The 17,552-nt window shown below is 56.0% G+C and overlaps 1 protein-coding gene across 26 annotated transcripts in view; it reads right to left on the bottom strand.

Annotated features, from left to right (window-relative positions):
* Window positions 1–17,552, bottom strand: part of Nrxn2 (neurexin 2) — a 110,251-nt gene that overhangs the window by 17,100 nt on the left and 75,599 nt on the right. For 16 of the 26 annotated variants that reach the window (XM_076916121.1, XM_076916142.1, XM_076916124.1 and 13 more), the window contains 3 exons: window positions 9,451–9,632; window positions 5,030–5,201; window positions 1,046–1,135 (listed from right to left, as the gene is read on the bottom strand). In XM_076916121.1, the coding sequence (XP_076772236.1) occupies window positions 1,046–1,135; window positions 5,030–5,201; window positions 9,451–9,632 (444 nt within the window). Of the gene's footprint in view, window positions 1–1,045; window positions 1,136–5,029; window positions 5,202–9,450; window positions 9,633–16,118; window positions 17,088–17,552 lie in introns of those variants that run through there. The other 10 variants (XM_076916135.1, XM_076916165.1, XM_076916167.1 and 7 more) reach the window with 5 other exon arrangements.

Below are 17,552 nucleotides of genomic sequence, written 5' to 3'. Positions count from 1 at the left end.
GTGGCCCCTGCCCCCGCCTGCCATGAACGCCTCAAAGGGTTAAAGTTCACCCCGCTGGAGAGAGCGGCCCAGTGTGGCTGGGGGCTGCAGGTTTTAGCGATATCTGTTACAGTCCCTTTAACTTTTTTGTCCTGCTGTGGGTTTATGACATCTGGTTATCAGCGTGTTTAGGCCCCTGGGTGCAGGGGCTGGAGGTTACATTGGGGGATTTTATCGGGGAAAGCCCCGTGGACATTTAATGCACAGTTATCAGCTGGTTAAGTGGGCTTTAGCACTTCTGCTCCCCACTAGAGTTTAGCCTTAGAGGTACAGAGCTTGCCCCTCCTCCAACAGGAATGAAGTCGGGCCCCCAACTTCTGCTGACAAGGACCCTTCTCCCTCTCACACAGCAGCACCACCTCCCTTGCACATAGGGGCCTCTCAGGGACCTGCTCTGTCTTCCTCATCAGACCAGCAGGCGGAGACCTCTACAATCCCTAAGAGACCATCACCTTCCCTTCCTCCTTAGTCCGGTCAGCCATCAGCCTGAGCTACTTCCAGAGGGCCTGCGACCAAGCAAGGCCTTTCGGATCTTTCAGTATGATCTGAGGCGCCAGCTCTTCCTTTCTTCTCCAAGTAGCCCCCCCCCTTCTGAGCCCTCCACTGGCTCTGCCCCCCTTCCTTCCCAAACCTTCCTACCTCCAGGTACCCACTGACCCTTTACTAAAAACCCCTGAGGTGAACTTGGCCAGAGAGCCCTGACTTCTAGCCTGTGTTCCCCTCCTCCTGCAGATGTCTTAGTTCAGCACAAGCTGAGGGCGCTTCCATCTTCGGGCACTGAGGAGCACTCTAGAAAGACACCAGGTTTTCTCTTCCTCATTACCAACCACCTCCCAGAAACAGACTGAATGTAGTGGGGCAGAAGGGAGCATCCTGCCCAGATAAGACCCTCCGATTGGGGCTGGGCATGACAAAGGGGCGAAGGGGTGGGGGAGAGAGCTCTGTACCTTTAAGATTGTGTTTTTAAGTTAGTTAGTTAGTTAATTAATTAATTCTGGTTAATTACCTTTGTCGAGCAGCCATTCATCTACTACTCGACCAAGCCGGTAGGGGATTCTCTGTCTAGCAATCGCCAGGCGCTCGTTATCAAAGTTTCCTTGGAAAAGTTTAGAAAGACAGTAGGTTTCTCAGGCAGCGCAGTCCACAGGCTTTAGAACGTAATTATGCAGTTCTCAGGAGACCCCAGCAGGCAGCCACAGTCAACAGAAAAGGAGGGAGGCAGGGACAGAACCTGGGCCCCTCCTCTCTCAGGGACCCCTCCCTAGGCTCCATTCAGAGCCAGCCCCACCCTTGGGGGTGAGAGTAACCCAAAGGAGAGGGAAAACCAAGAAAAGGGAAGGGAGGTGTAAAGAAGAAAAAATAAAAATAAAAAACCCACAGCTGGAAGGTCAGAGGTTAAACAGGTTTATCTAGTCAAGCTGTTGAGGCTGAGGCCCACCTCCTTCACCATCCCAAAGAGGGGTGGTGGGGTGGGGGCGGGGCATTTAGCAGGTTTAAGTTAGGGGGCTGTCCAGCTGGTTACTGCAGTTTAGAGGGTGGTTTAGAAGTGGGAGGGATGGGTTAAGCGGAATTTATGCGGCATTTAAGGGGGTGCCCGGCACACTCATGTCACAGAGCTTTAAACCGTTTCTCAGTCATTGCCAACTCTCATTGTCTGCTGGACTGAAGTCCCAGCTGTCTCCTCATGGCCTCCCTCTTCCCTTCACAGCCCTGACCCACCACACCCTTCCACCTTGGTCTCTGTTCCCTCACCCTACACCTCCCTGCAAAGCTACTTCTGCCTGCTCACCTGGTCCTGTCACCCTGTACACCTGCCTGCTCCTACAGAAGGCTGGGGATGCCCATAGGCAATGGGGTGAGAGGGTCATAGGGAGAGGGGAGTTAGGAGTTTAACTACCCTCTCAGCTACCCTCGTTCACCTGCCCAGAGACCAGAGACTGGGTCAGCCTATGTCTGCCTCCCATGAACCCTCCATAAATGCGCCCTCCTCCATTCGTGTGAGCATGAATACAATCACTAGGGACTCCTGAGTCCACGAGATGGCCCTCTCTACAGACCCAGGACCTCACCGCTGGTGTCCCTGACAATGCTGGTCTTCACTCAGACCGCACCCCTTTCTCCAAAGCCCTTTCTCTCATCCTATGTCCTGCAGGTAACCTTGGCCCACCTCTGACCCTGGCTGTGCCCTGGCCCTTGCCTTGCTTGCCTTCTCCCTCTCAGACCCTCTGTGCAATGCCAGCTTCTGCACCTCTTCACCCTTAGAACCCAGCCCTGGCCCCACTCGGTTCTCCCTCCACTGCAGACCCTGCCTGCTCCTCAGCCTTTCTCCTTTAGACAGCTTTCCTTCCCCAGTTTTAGCCCCTCCCTTCTCCATCCTTGGCTTCCCATCTGGATACCCACCTGTTCTCTCCACACTCAAGCTCCAGCCCCTGAGACAAGAAAGGAGAGGGTGTGTGTGTGTGTGTGTGTGTGTGTGTGTGTGTGTGTGTGTGTTGCACAGGAGTGCATGCACATTTATGCAGAAAGTGTCTTTCAGTGCTCCTAAACTACCACAGTGGACAGGGACATGATTTCCTTTGAAAACATGGCCACTCTGTTCATTTAAACCACTCATACAGGGGTAGGAACAGTCCTCCTGTCTGCACCACATGGCTGCACTAGCCTAACCAGAAACCTATGCCTGCTTATGAATGACTGTTGGGACAATATATGCCTGTGCTCATGTGGACATGCAGGACGCCTTCTTAAGCACTTTCAGGCAATGACACTCTGCCTTTCCTATAGATTCAGAGAGGCTGGACGGCTTGACGTGAGTCACATGGTCTGTCAGTAGAGATCCAGGGTTAAATGTCAGGTCGCACTGAGTCAGAACCCACAGGCTGTATCTGTGTTCTTTAAGAGTCAGGTGGAAGGCTACATATGGTGATACATACCTTTAATGCCAGCACTCTAAAAGATGGCAGACACAAGTGGGCATCTATGAGTTCAAGACCAGCCTAGTCTACATAGCAAGTTCTAGGCCAGCCAGGGCTACAGAGTAAGGCCCTGTCTCAAACAAAGGAACAAATAGTGATAGAACTGGGTCTATTCTTGCTGCTGCAGTGACCTGAGTGGCATCACTCAGGAGCCACCCCCACAGTGCACAAGGCAGCAATCGGGGCCTCCCTCAAAATATCCAGATTTAGCTGGGTGTGATGGCACACCCCCTTAATCCCAGCATTTGGGAGGCAGAGGCAAGTGGATCTCTAGGAGTTCGAGGCCAGCCTCGTCTATATAATGAGTTCTAGGACAGCTAGAGCTATGTAGAGAAAGCCTGCCCTACCTCACCACCCCAAAACTTAAAAAATACCCAGATTTACAGGGAAGGGATGCCTTTCCCTATACCTATCCAGGGGTCCTGGTGAGGACAGCAGACACCGTGCCTTCCTCCTAGCCTCTGCCTGATGAAGTGAATGTCTGAGCATAAGGCCTGACTGGGCATGGAGAACTCGTCACACCCTGTCCAGCACAGGTCAATGTCCCCATTACTAGAAAGAACATACATGTTCCCCCGATACAGAGGGAACTCTGATTCCCAAGGCTGTCAGGGTCTGCTTGTGGGTAGGAGTAAACGGAGCAACGACAGGCCTGTGTGGGAGAGTTGGCATATCTGACCCCTTATGCCCAGGGTTCTGGGGTAGCCTAGCATCCCTCACAGAGACGTTTTCTTGTGGATCCATCTGACCTTGGGAGTGTCTGAGGTGATCTGAGTGTCAGGTGGCCTGTAGGTACGTCAGCCTGTTTATTAGGAGAATGTGGGAAGCTCTTACTTATCTCAAGGGTTGCCCACAGCCATTCAATTCGGGCTTACGCCTCCATGACTGTGAGTGAGCCCCAAGGGTTTACAGGACAGAGAGGATGCTCTGTCACTCTGGCTAGGAGCAATGGAGATCACAGGTGGTCATCCTGTGCTGTGACAGGCACCAGGCACCTGCAGTGCTGATCCCAATCCTTTTCCCTGCAACATCCTCCCCTCTGTTCCTCCTTCCCTCCTGGTCAAATGTTCCCCGCTCCCTTCCTCCTTCCCTCTTGGTCTGCCTCTTGCAGGGCTCTGTCCATCTCTCCTCTCCCTAGCTGAGTCCGTGTCAGCGGCTCCTCATCTCTGTGCATCAATCCTGGAGCTGCCTCCATCTCTGCAGATGTCTCTGCGACTATTTCCAGAACCTTCCATCACTCCTCCTCTGGCTTCCTCTCACTAGGCTCCCTCCTGAGCTTCCTTTTTTCCCAGAGCCTCACCCTCCTCCCTTGCCTGGGTTCTCAAGACCTTGATTTGTCCTTGACCACCAAAGCTGTAGCCCTAGGAACTTAGGCTCTGTGTCCTCATCCCTGGGTTCCCAGGCCAAGCACAGGTCCCGGTACCTTGAATGCTGCTTGTGAAGGTTACTGAAGGTGTCTGACCCTCCTTTGCACACTTATCTCGTCTCTCTCCTTTCCAACATGTCTCTTACTGGGATCCTGTCTCTCTGCGTCTCTAACTATCTTCTCCGGCATCTACAGGGGCTAATATGGGTCCTTGACTTTGGGTCTTTGGCTGTTATTTTTCAGCCTCCTGCCAAGATGTGTTCATTTCACTTACGAATCTCTCTTAGGCTTCTGCATGGGTCTCACCATTTCCACCCTGCCCCTCCTTTCTAAGTTCACCCTTTCCTCAGTGGTATCAGATACTCCCTTGTTCCATACTTCTTCGTCTTCTCTGCCCATTCTCAAACTGGCTTCTGGCTTTACAACCTCATCCACCAAATATTACCCTCCCTTCATCACGGTCCTAACTTTTCCTTAGCCACGCCCCTCACCGGGGTTCCATCCAGTCTTTTCCGGAGCCACGCCCTTCCCCACAGTGGGAAGCCTCTCCACTTAGCCACACCCCATAGCATTCCAAAATCCGAGGCTGCCTGGCTCCACCCTGCCCCACCTTGTCACTGTGCCTCCTCTGTGGACCTGTGTCACCTACCTGCCGGGTACCGCTCGTTGACTGGCCAGCTGTCCACCTGCAAGGTGGCATTGCCACCACTTCGAGTAAAGCGCACCACGTGATATTTGCCGTCGCTCACGATGGCGTTGGGCTCATCAATTGTAATGTCATCCGTGCCCACATTAAAAATCACCCCAACAGTGCCCTGGTCCTGGGGACAAGGAGATAGGGGTCAGCAATGGAGGAGGCAAGTATCCCTGTAGAGCTGTCTGAGGGCCCCAAAGTCCTCCCTCCACAGCCTTTCACAGGTTTGATAAGATACCTCTCCGGGTCTCAACTACTCAAGGTGCTGGGTAGGTTTGCCCCTAACATATGCAGGCAATAGAGGCTTATCAGTTGGGGACACCACCTAGGACTGCAGAAACAGACAAGAGAGCTCTTTCCATTAATCATGTCTGTCTCTTGCCCTCGGGTTCGTACACAATATTTGAAAATGGGTGTCTATGCTATGCAAGGGCCCCTAAGTCCACGTAAGGATGACAAGGATGCAGTATCCTGTCTAAGAGATCACAATAGGCAAGTTCACAGCCTCAGAAGCCAGCCTGACCCCCCACCCCCGCCCGGGCCCCACCAAACTCCAGCCTGGTCCCAACCCCCAGGTCTGCACAGCTTCTCTGCAGTTGCAGTGTCAGGGGTGGCCTGGACCCTGGAAGTGTAGGCAGTGATGGGCAAAGAAGAGAACAGGGCTGCAGAGCTATGCCAGTTTTATTAAGGGAGGGGGATCTTGGAGTGTGGGGATGGGATTGGGGATTCAAGGGGGCGGGAAGAAGACAGGTAGAGAGACCTGTAGAAATGAAGCAAAGAGCCTGCAGCCTTGGGAACCAGCCCACAGGGAAGCCTGAGAGGCCACCTGAAGTCCAACCCACAAATAATTTGGCCATTGGTGCTGAGCGAGAGAGGAGCTTTGCTGAGATCTCAAAACATGCATTGTGACCCTGAGGAAACGTGTGATGTCACATTTTACCCAGGAAGAAAGTAAGGCTTGGGGATGAAGTAACACCTCAGTCTCACAACTCTTAAGAGAGGACCTAGCATCTGAGCCCCAACTGGCCTACCTCCATCAAATCCAGTCTCCTTGTCCCTTGCCCACTAGTCTGGGGAGACACTCATTCAAAGAGCTGAGGGGCAGAGCATGAGAGATGCGAAGGCAATCTTGCCCTCAGGACCAGCCTGCCTCACCAAGCCAGTGGAAGGCCCACTAAACCCAAAGCTAAGCCTCAGTTCTACTCCCCTGCATCTCCCAGTAGCCATCACACACAGCCAGAGTCAGCCTGACCCTCTCTCACACACGGGACAGACACAAGGATCCTTTGGACCCCTGGATCACTCTCAGAGACCTAGCCTAGCACACAAAACCACACTGAAAAACTCTCAGTCCAGCCTGAGCAAGAAAAACCCTTTAGTTGTTAGCCACACTGAAAGAAATCTCAATGGCCTGGCAATGGGAGTAGGGGAGGCTCAGGGAGGTGAGGGGTGGGTTGAGAAGCAGGACATGCAGCCACGTTCCCCATGGCTGTCTAAGTATGTGGTCCAGTACTCCTCCATCCCAAGATCCTGCACAAGCCACACACACCTGTATGCACAGACACTGTCATCCACCCCCAAGGAGGTAAAGCAAGGAAACTGAGGCCGCCCTGCCTAACCATCTTAGCAAGCCCCACCCATGCACCACCCACGGACTGACAACATCCCCAGGGAGACGCTATCATCATCTGCTCCTCACACAGGCAAGGGAACAGCCAAGCCTCCCAGTTACTATTGTTAGTAATGATACCACCCAGAATAGTATCAGCCCCTTGGATGTCTCTGAGGGTTTCTCCCCCTCACAAGACTCCACCCCGGCAGTGACAATGGTCAAGGGCACTGGCAGGCTGGGAGCTAGACCGGCAGAAGACTGGCCAGGGGAGCTGGAAGGTAGGACACCTGGGTTTCCTAGGAGGCAGCCAAGCTTGGAGCTGTGCACTCCGGGGGAGAGGCAGCTCCCCAGAGCTGCTCCTGATGTGAAGTCAGTTGTCACTTCTGTTAAAGTCATTAATTCCTAATTCCCCAATTACCTCATTAGGCGGCGGTGGGGAGAACGCGGCCGCTCCTACAGCAAATAATTATGGGAGTCAAAATTAATTTGGCAAAGTGGAGCGACGCTTTATTAGAAACGTCAAATTGCTTTTCTCTTATTTTGCTGCCGCCTCCCCACTCTCTGAGAACTGCTAACCATGCTGCGGTGGGAGCTGATGTGTCACTGGGGGAGGAGGGGGCTTGGGGGCTGCCCCCAAGGGGCTGTGAGCCCATCTGGTACCCAACTCCCCTTCAGTGCCTGAGTCTCTTGGGACTTCCACCCTTCTCAGAATCCTCCCCAATCCTCTGCAGCATCTAGGCCTGGCTCCCTCGAAGCACCAGGGGAGGCTTGAGAAGGCCTCACAGACATCCTGCCCTTCCTGCTCTGGGAGGAAGCATCATCCCCTAAACTTCCAAGCCCAGGTGGCTAGTCACAGGTTACCAGGATGGTGAAGACCCCCACCAGCCTGGCTGTGCAATGAGCACGTTACATATATAATCTCATTTAAGACTTCTGCCCTCTCAGTGTGGGCACACTTAGGGAAAGAGACTAAGAGAGCTGCCAGTGACTTGCACAGACACAGCAACACTAGGGAAAAGTGCTGGGGTTCAAACTCACACCGTCAGCTCCAAAGCCACACACGCCCTCACAGGACAGAGTGAGGGGACAGCTCAAAAAGACTCAGGGAAGCATGGTGACACCTAACCACATGGACAGGCCCCTGACACCATCACAACCCCTGAGGCAGTGAAAGCACACAGCCACACTCGGCCAGGGGCACCTCGACCTATAGCCATCTCTGTCACAGCTGTCACATGCCACCACCACACTGCTGTCCACAGTTCACCATCTCTCTGCATAGGCTGCCACACAGCTGCAGGCCTCCTCCCCAAGCCTGGCCTCTGCTTCAGCCCCTGCTCTGCCCTCTGTGCCCTTTCCCTCCTGGGAACCATGCCTGTCACCCACCACTGTCACCAGCCATGCCTTGTTCACAGGATGCCTTCTGCTTCACAACTTGGTGTTGGGGGAGCTAGGGTGTGGGAGTGGCCAGAGCCCCATCCTTACTCAAATGGGGACGGTCAGAACCTACTCCAGCCTTCTCATCTGGTTCTCTCCCCTTCCCAGTTCTTCCCTCTGCAACACCCAGGGCTCCCACACAGACCTTTCCAACTGGAACAAAAAGCCTGGTCAACCTAGTCGACCCTCACAGCTCAAGGCTCCGGCCAGGCCCAGTGTGTGGGCTACAAACCGGAAAGTGAGGGGAAGGGGCCTAGTAAAGGGCTGGAGGCTGAGGTCAGAGGCTGGGGCTTAAGATCATGGGGCAGGAAGGGGCGAGGCAGAGGCTAAGTTCAGAAATGAAATCTGACAAGGCCAAGAGAAGGGTGTGGGGCAGGACCAGAGGTCACAGGGAAGGGTGTGGGGCAGGACCAGAGGTCACAGGGCAGGGTGTGGGGCAGGACCAGAGGTCACAGGGAAGGTGTGGGGCAGGACCAGAGGTCACAGGGAAGGGTGTGGGGCAGGACCAGAGGTCACAGGGAAGGTGTGGGGCAGCACCAGAGGTCACAGGGAAGGGTGTGGGGCAGGACCAGAGGTCACAGGGAAGGGTGTGATACAGGACCAGAGGTCACAGGGAAGGTGTGGGGCAGGACCAGAGGTCACAGGGAAGGGTGTGATACAGGACCAGAGGTCACAGGGAAGGTGTGGGGCAGGACCAGAGGTCACAGGGAAGGGTGTGGGGCAGGACCAGAGGTCACAGGGAAGGGTGTGGGGCAGGACCAGAGGTCACAGGGAAGGGTGTGGGGTGGGGTCAGAGGTCACAGGGAAGGGTGTGGGGTGGGGTCAGAGGTCACAGGGTAGGGTGTGGGGTGGGGTCAGAGGTCACAGGGTAGGGTGTGGGGTGGGTAAAGGATAGGAAAAGGAATAAAGCAGCAATAGACTAATTCGATGTGAGGTTCAACCAAGAGATGAGTAAAGAATGAACTTGACTAGAATCTGTGGGAAAGACCTTGTCAAGGGTCTGCTGGGGTGGCAAAGGTCACGGAAACGGAAGTCACAGGTACAGCAAAGGCAGGGTGGGGTTCAAAGTCAAGACAAAGAGGCACAGGTGGCTGCTGTTGGGCCAGGAGGCATGAGGGAGAGGACAGGGACAGCAGTGAACAGCCCAGAAACACTCCAAAGGTGAGGATACTTCTGAAGGCTATCCTTGAAACAGCCTGGAAAGCTCACAGAATGGGGCCCTGGGTCCTCCCTACAAAGAACAGTACTGTGGTGACATCCCCAGCACTGAGGACTGGGGGGATTGGAGCTCAGGATGGCAGGATGGGCACTGAGCCCTGGTCCTTACAATGTGCAGCTGCAGGTAGTCCCCGAGGCCGGAGGCACTGTCCACTCGTACCAGCACAGCGCTCCGCTGGTGGGTGCTGAAGCCTACGGCCAGGCGGTCCATCCTTGTGCTGGGCCGGTCATTGGGGGGCCATGTATAGGTGATGAGGGCTCCCCCCTTCCCAAAGATGTATGTGGTCCCAGCTGCAGAGAGAGGAAAATGGAGAGGGAGAAATGTCAGTAGGTCCTTGGAGTTGATTGGGGGCCAGAGCCTGAAGACACCAGGGTTAGGGTACTAGGGCTTCAGCTAGGAATCCCACAGAAGCCACCAGCCCTGTAGCTCTGGGTGCCCAGGTGAGGGCCCATGCACGTACATGCACACTGACAGATGCTGCTGCCTCATGAATGCTAGCTTTAATTACAGCAATTCACGTAACATGGAGTGTGACCAGAGAGAGGCTGCAAGGAGACCCAGACGGCAAGAATATCCTGTGCAGGAAAGACCTGGGGTCTGCTTCTGACCAGCTCAACTTCTCCCAAGTGCTTCTTTGGGACCTGAGCCAAGCAGCAAGGAAAGAGACAGGGAGCCTCAAGTGATGGCGGGAAGATGGGCAGGATCGTGGGCAGCTGTGAGTCATAGCTCTTCTTTGGCACTTTGCCAATGCCAGTCCCATTGTCCCCTCCCAGTCCCCTGGGAATCTTCCTGGTCTGTCCAGGGATCCTTGCTTCCACCCTCAGGCAAGGGTACCTGGGTGCCAAAGCCCAGAGGCCTGGAACCCTGCCCAGAAAGAGGAGGCAAACAGGGGGGGGGGGGGAAGTTGACAGCCAGAGGAGGAAGGAGGCAGAGAGACAGATGGACAGAGAAGGACAGAGAGGGATGTAGGTAAGGGAAGCGGGAGAGTGGGAGCCTGAGATGTAGGCTCCCTCTCCTAGCCCTCCCCCACCCCACCCTCTCTCCTCTTCGCCATCCGGCTGCCGGGGGCGGGTGTTAGGTCCCTAACGATCTCAGCCCCAAAATAAACCCCATTAGTCGCCATGTTCCCTCCTGCGGCTGACTGAGCTCCCTGGGGGTGGAGGTGGGAGTGGGAGGGGGGCTGGTCACCCAGTTTCCGGGAAGGGAGCCTTGACTGGGAGTCCTGAAGGACTAGACTCTTGGGCCTGAAGGAAGGGAAGGGGAGAGACTCATCTTGCATTCTTTAGGACATGAAGAGAGCAGATGAGGTTCATAAATGCTTGATTAAATGAGTAGCTACTACGGACTCCCCTCAAGCTCAAGGCCCTTCTTGAGATGGTGAAAGGGGTTCAAGGGAAGATTTATCCAGGGAGAAAGGGATGCAGTGGATCCTGAGCACAGAAGCCTGGATCGACCCAGTAGAGAACTCCGGACTAGGGGAGGCAGGGACCTGGGGTCTTTCACCCAGTAGGACCCTAGTAGTCTGGGCAGTCTGGTGGAAAGGGATCCATCAAGGAACTCCACAGTTCCTTGGAGGTCTCCACAGGAGAGGGAGGGGACTTCTGAGTGCTTTGAGAGGCTGGGAAGGGAAGGGGAGGCTGCAGTCTAGGCATCAGAGGTGGTAAGACAGGACAGCAGAAGGCATTGATCCCCTTGCTGCTCCCTGAGCATCTTACTTGTCTCCTCCCCTCCTGACAGAGTAAAAATAGGGAGGGACGTCAGGGGCAGGGCAGACTGGAAAAACCACTCGGATGTCTGAAATTGTCATCTTTTTGCAGCCTCTAGTTTGGAAGGCACCTCAGCAGACAGGAGAAAACCAGCTCTGGCCCTGCAGGCTCAGGGGTACCTTCTACCTTAGGCCCTAGAGGCACAGTGAGGAAGGTTGGGACTTTGGGTTGAGTAGAGAGCCAGTTCCAGTGAGGGGTATATAGTGAACATCACCTCTATACTCACTGCAGGCTACCTGTCTGCCTAGAAAGGGCTGGGCCTGGAGACCAGAACCAAGCAGCTATGCCTCAGCCAGTACAGTCTCTCAGCTCCCAACACTGCAGCACTCCAGAAAATCGGCTGTTTCCATGACAACCATAATACCCAGGGTCCTCCCTCTCTCACTCACAAACTGCACGTTGAATTTGGGAGATGGGGTTTGGGGAGCAGAGATGTTGACTTTCCTCTACACACTCCCTGACCCCTGGGTTCCAGGGCCTCCCAGGAGAGCGGGTTTCATTGGGCTACTTGGTCTCTTAACACCAGGGAAGGAAACTCCATCTGCATGGAGTCTGGCCCCAAATCTGCCAGGTCTAAGGAGGAGGCCCTTCCTGCCGGCTTTCCCGCTTAATGCCACCAGCATGCTCATCACCATGGACAGCGCCATTCCTGCCCCCAAAGCACCGGAACAACAGCAAGCCTGGTGCGGGGTTAGACAGGAAAGCCTGAGAGATCTGAGATGTGTGCCAACAACCCAAGTCCCAACCCTTACAAGGAGACACAGCTCCAAGTGACGCACACCTAGACCCCACACCCACGCGCGGTCCGCGAGGCACCCAACTGCACACAAAGCCCCAGTCCGAAAAGGCAGACCCCGCCACAGGAGTCGAGGCAGCCAGGGAAACATGGCGGTAAACGCACAAAGACAGGCTTCTGCGGGCGGCCAAGGGCAGGGGCCGGTGAGATGCAAATGGGCGCCTGCGCCCCAGCCCTCCCACTCCCCAGCCCCAGCCTCCCCCAGGATTTATGATCCAGCTGTTCTCACACTGCATCCAGTTTACTGTGCTGGGCGGACCTGTTAAAGCCGAAGGGCATTTATTATACTGTGGGGGAACCAGGGTGGAGAGACACTTCTTAGGCAGAAGAGGAAAAGGATGAATGGTTTATTGGGCTGGGGCTGCAGTAATTACCCCAGGGAGACATTTCTCTCCCCAGCACCACTGCTCCCGCACGGGCGGGGACACAGGGCTTGGTTTACGAGGAGGTCGGGTGCAGGAGGCGGAGCTTCTGCCAAGTCCCGCCCCTCCGGCCACGCTCCGGAGGCACTTCCCGCAGCTCTGCCAGGCAAACTCTCTAGCCCTCCCCCAGCCTTGGTGCTCAGGACAACACTCCACATCTGTAACTTCTGACAGCATCCAGAAAGGGCTTGAGAAGCAGAGGGGCCTAAAGCAAGCCCCGGTGTTGCCCAAGACTGGTACAGACCGATTGTTCTTTTCCACACTGGGAAATAGGGAGCTGACTGTGCATAACATGCTGGCCAGACCCACACCACTGGAAGCCCATGACAAGAGTTTCTAATGAGACATAAGGTGTCACAGGCCCAAGGTTGACATCTTCAGCACAAATTCAACACAGTCACCTTACTGCCTCCTAGACCCAGAAATTCACAGAACAGTAAAACACTAGATATGATCATATATAGTCAACACATGCATACACAGGTGAACACACACACAGGTGAACACACATACACACGCACCTACATTCTAGAAAGAAAACAGCTAAACATTAACAATGTTTCAAGAACCCACAGTCACAGAAAGCATTTATTCCATTTACAAACCAGCCATGCCCTCTTGTCTTTACCTCTGTCATGAAAACACTTGGTACATGGAGAAAGAAGTATTTTGTTGAGAAGAAATTCAAAATAGTACTATATAGTTATTATGGAAAAAAAAAAAAAAAACTAGCCATGCAGCCATGCCCCAGGGCTAAAAGTACGGTGCAGCGACTCTGTCTGCCAGTACCCTGGAGCATCAGAAGCTAGCACAAAAGCCTTTTGAAAGATCTAGAGTGGTCAAGGGATAAGGCCTCTGCATAATCCAGAAAAGCCTGGGTCTTACGTGCTTTCTGTTATCAACAAACCTTCCCAGGAGGACCACCACAACGGGGGGGGGGGGGGGGGGGGGCTTGTGCACACCTAAAGTCAACTCTCTCTCCATCTCCATTCCTCCTCAACTCTTAGCTTCATACACAATTCAGTCAGGAATCTAAGTTATAGACCCAACCCCAGAACCAAATTACATGCTAGCCCCTTCTGCTGGAACTGAGTGGGGAGTCAGTCTGCCTTTACTGGCTCTTGGGAGAACAGGAAAGGAACCAAGAGTTCATCAAGGATTCAGACACCAGGACTGGACTGAAGGGATCCACAAAGACAAAGGTGTCATCTCCTCTGTCCATTTTAGGTCCCAGGTGTGCTGATCACCCCAAACCCTACAGGGACATCAGGTACAGAAATGTCAGTGGCAGGTGGGCATGGGTATTATGTAATGGGAGGGCTTGGGGGATGGGAGGGAGAGTGGGGGAGCAGTGAGAAGGGAGGAAGGCAAGGAGACTCAGTAGAGAAGCAGAGAAGTAGGTGCCCACAAAGAGAGTTGTCCTCACACGAGGGAACCTTGGAGCAGGAAGAAAGCTGGCTGGCCTCCAGCCCAGGGAGGAGTCCCATGGGAAGCCGGCTCGCTCATATCCCCCATAGTTGAGGTGAGCAGAAAGGGGTTCAGTCATGAGAAATTGCTTTCTCCTCTTCTGGTTTTCCTTAGTCCTTTCCTTCCACCCTGAATCCTTCCCAGCCTCTCCACCACTTCATCAGTGTTCCAGGCTGCCCTCTCCCTCATCCTTATCTCCTTCTACCCTGAGAAGACACTCCCCAGGCAAAGTTCATGCCAACATGTTATAGTTGTTGGCCCCATTCTCTTGACCATGTCCCTGTAGCATCAGGGGCTTCAACAAGAACCTTCTGGGAGGCCTAAAACTGTAGAAGAAGAAAGCACCCTGAACAGGAAAGCCTGGATTCCTGTTCCCTCAGCTGCCTGACTCCTGCCCCTTGCCAGCTCCTGGGCCATCCTCTGTCCTCTCCACCTGCCCATCTTCCCCGAGCCAGCACTTGTCTCTCTTGCCTTCTCTTTCATGTCTGCCCCTCTTCTCTCCCACAGGGCTCCCCTCCAGTGCACCTGGGTCCTTTTCCTAATATCGTACATCATTGCCTAGAATGCCCGTGTTCTGTCTGTGTGTCTTTGGAAGCAACACTGGGCCTAGGAGAGCCAGAAGAGAAGAACTAGGAGGCCAGGGTAATGAAAGAGTGAGAGAGAGCCCGAAGAGGCAGAGTTGGGATGAGAAGCATGGTGAGGATGAGAATGGGGAGAGAAGAAGTGGAGAGCACTGCTGGTGGACCATCTGAAGGGACTGCTCCTGGGGAATGGAAGAAACAAAGTAGTGGCATATGGGGGGCAGGGAGGGACAGGGGCAGAAAGATAGGCTATGACATGGGACATGGAGATCAGGGGGCTTCTTACAGACACAGAACAGTCACGGGAAAACAGTGCAGACATGGGAGGTGCTGAGGGAATGGATGGACACAGCAGTGTAGTTGTAGAGGATGATGGAGAAGCAGCAATGGGGCTGAGCAGGGAAGGTGAGGAGCAGTCAGAAATGAGATGGTGTGGGACTGAGAGGAGAGGAGGAGCATGGGGGACCACTGTGCCCAGACAGCAGGAGGCAATGGGCTCAGACATGGAGAGGAGGGTCCCCGAGGTGGGGAGTGATGGAGAGCTGGGAAGGGAGCGTGGGTCAAGAGGTGGTGAGGTCTGGAGATGGGGGCAGGCAGAAGAGGAGCAGGGATGAGGGTGGTAGGGGGTGGAAGGACAAGGTGCAGAGAGCAGGGAGCCGGGATGCAGGACAGAGCGGGAAGTGATGGGTAGACTAAAGGAGAGCGGATGGGGTCTCTGGGATGGGAGGTGGCTGCAGCCCTGAGATGGCCTGTGAAGGGGGGGCCTGAGACAAAAGCAACAATTGCTGCTGTGGAGGGAAGCCGCCAAGACAGCAGGTGTGGCAGGAAATAGGGCACCCGGCACAGATGTTGTGGGGTACAGTAATGGAAAGTGACAGGATCATAGAGTCTGAGGGACATAGACAGGTGACAGGTACAGAGCTGGGTAGAGATGGCCTCCTGAGAATCCTGGGGGCAGAGTCTCAGATATGGAGGAATGAAGGCCTGAGGTCTAGAGGGGAAGTGATGCAGTCAGAACTGTAAAGTGATGGGGCCTGTTAAGAAGGAAGGGAGAGGGCTTGGAGACAGAGGGTAAGGACTGGGGTGACAGTGAATGGGGTGGATGGGACTGACACAAGAGAGGTGGCCGGGAGCCTGGGAGCAGAGAGACTGGGCTCCGGAGGTGACATGGGGAGGGTCACAACTGGAAGCAGAGCAGAGATGGGGATCGAAGGTGAGTAGGTGCCAAAGATGAGGGTACAAGAGGTGCAGATGATGGGCCCCGCAGAGTGAATTGTTTGAGAGGTGGTGGAAGGCCAGGAATGGAAGAGAAAAGGGACGGTTGCCAGGTAGGCAGAGGTGGAAGGTAGCACCACACCAGCCGCAGAGGTGAGAGATGAGCCAGCTGGATGGGATGGAGGTGATAGGGAAGAGGGGTTCAAGGAGGGCACAGAGAAAGGGTGAAAAGACGGGCGGCAAGGCTCTGGGAGAGCCAGAGGCTAACAAAGCACATGGGGACGAGCAGGTGCAGGTGAGACTAGGAAGCACTTATGAAGACAGGGATGAGGGTGAGCTGGATGAATGGAGAGATGGAGGTGAGGGTGGGGCTGGCATGATAGGAGCTGAAGATGGGAGGTGAAGGGGCTCCACCGCAAAGCCCAGATCCACGGGCGCACAGTCGGGGTGCGGCCCTCGGGGCTCCCAGGGCCTGGGCGGAGCACCCAAGACCCCCAAGCCAGTCCGCCGACGTCCAGGCGCCACTTACCGTGCCCGCTGCGGGTGAGGAAGGGCATGCGGTTGATGGCGATGGGCACGGTGCCGTGCTTGCTGTGGAAGTGGTGGACGTGGTGGGTGGTGCTGAGGCTGGACGAGACCCGGGCCCCCTCAGCCGCCCCCAGCAGCAGCAGCAGCCCCAGCAGAAGAGGCAGCGGCGGCGGCGGCGGCGGCGGTGGCGGCAGGGGCCCGGCCAGGGCGGGGGGGCGGCGCGGGCACCCCCCCTGCCCGCTCCCCCCGGGGGGCATCTCGGCCCGGGGGCGGCCACCTCACAGCCCCATGGCCGGGGGCGGGGACGCGGGGCTGCGCGGCCCCGCGAAGCCCCCCTCCGGCTGCGAGCTCCGAGAGGGGGGTAGGTAGGGGTGAAGCGAAGGAAAACCAGAGCCGGAGCCTCAGTCCGGAGCCAAGCAAATCAACTGGATCCCGCCGGGGAATCCGGGGTACGCGCAGCGGGAAGGCCAAGGTCCGTGGAGCCTGGATCCATCGCGGGCGGCTAGGGGTCCCCCCTCAGGCCGGGGCCGGGCCGGCGCAGAGGGCCGTCAGCGGCCAGCGGGTGGGGGCATGGTGCTGGGGAGGGGACGGTAGGGAAATCCTGCGGAAAAACCCAGCGGGGCGGGAGATGGGGTGCGCAGTAGCGACGGAGGCCCGGCTCCCCCGAAAGCGAGAGCCCCGCGGAACCGACCCGGCGCTGCTGCTGCCCGACGGAGGCCAGAGAAGGAAGGAGGGAGCGGCCGGGGGAGGGGGGCGGGAGGAGGGGGAGGGAAGCAAATCCGGGTGATAGGGGAGTGAGGGGAGAGGAGAGGAGGGGAGAGGAGAAGAGGGGAGCGGGGCCAAGCAGAGGAAAGGCGCGAGCCTGCGAGATTCCGGCGGAGAGATGGAGGCAGCGGAGTGTTGCTGCAGAGGCTGAGAGGGCTAGAAGGGAGAGGGAGGGAGGGACAGAGGGAAAGAGGGAGGGACAGAGGAAAGGAAGGGAGGGGAGGGGAAGCGCAGGAGGAGGGGGGGCAGGGCGGAGGGACCAGAGCGGCTCCCGATCTGCGGGCGGCGCTGGGCAGCTCCGCGGCGTGGCACCTGGCTAGCCCGCTCGGGCGCTCGCCTCTCCTATGCGCGCGCCTCGCCCCTCCCCCGCGCTCGGGAGCGCGCTTTCTACCATCACCACCACCACCACCACCGCCACCCCCCTCCGGGAGAAGGGGCCCTGCTGAATAATTGAACAGGACTGAGGCTAGCAAGAGAGGCCGATCTCTTCCTCCTCCTCTTCCTCCTCCTCCTCCTCCTCCTCCTCTTCCTCCTTCCCCCCATCCCTCCCCCATCTGGACGAAACCCAAAAGTGCTTGCTGGTCCAGCTCCCAGAGATGTGGCCACAGCCCTCTTTAGCTGTTTCCCCTTGAAACACATGTGCACGCTGGATTGTGGACCGGCTCGGGTA

This window comes from Arvicanthis niloticus, chromosome 1 (assembly GCF_011762505.2).
Source record: "Arvicanthis niloticus isolate mArvNil1 chromosome 1, mArvNil1.pat.X, whole genome shotgun sequence".
In the NCBI taxonomy this organism is placed as follows: Eukaryota; Metazoa; Chordata; class Mammalia; order Rodentia; family Muridae; genus Arvicanthis; species Arvicanthis niloticus.
This window is presented reverse-complemented; position numbering and strand designations above follow the sequence as displayed.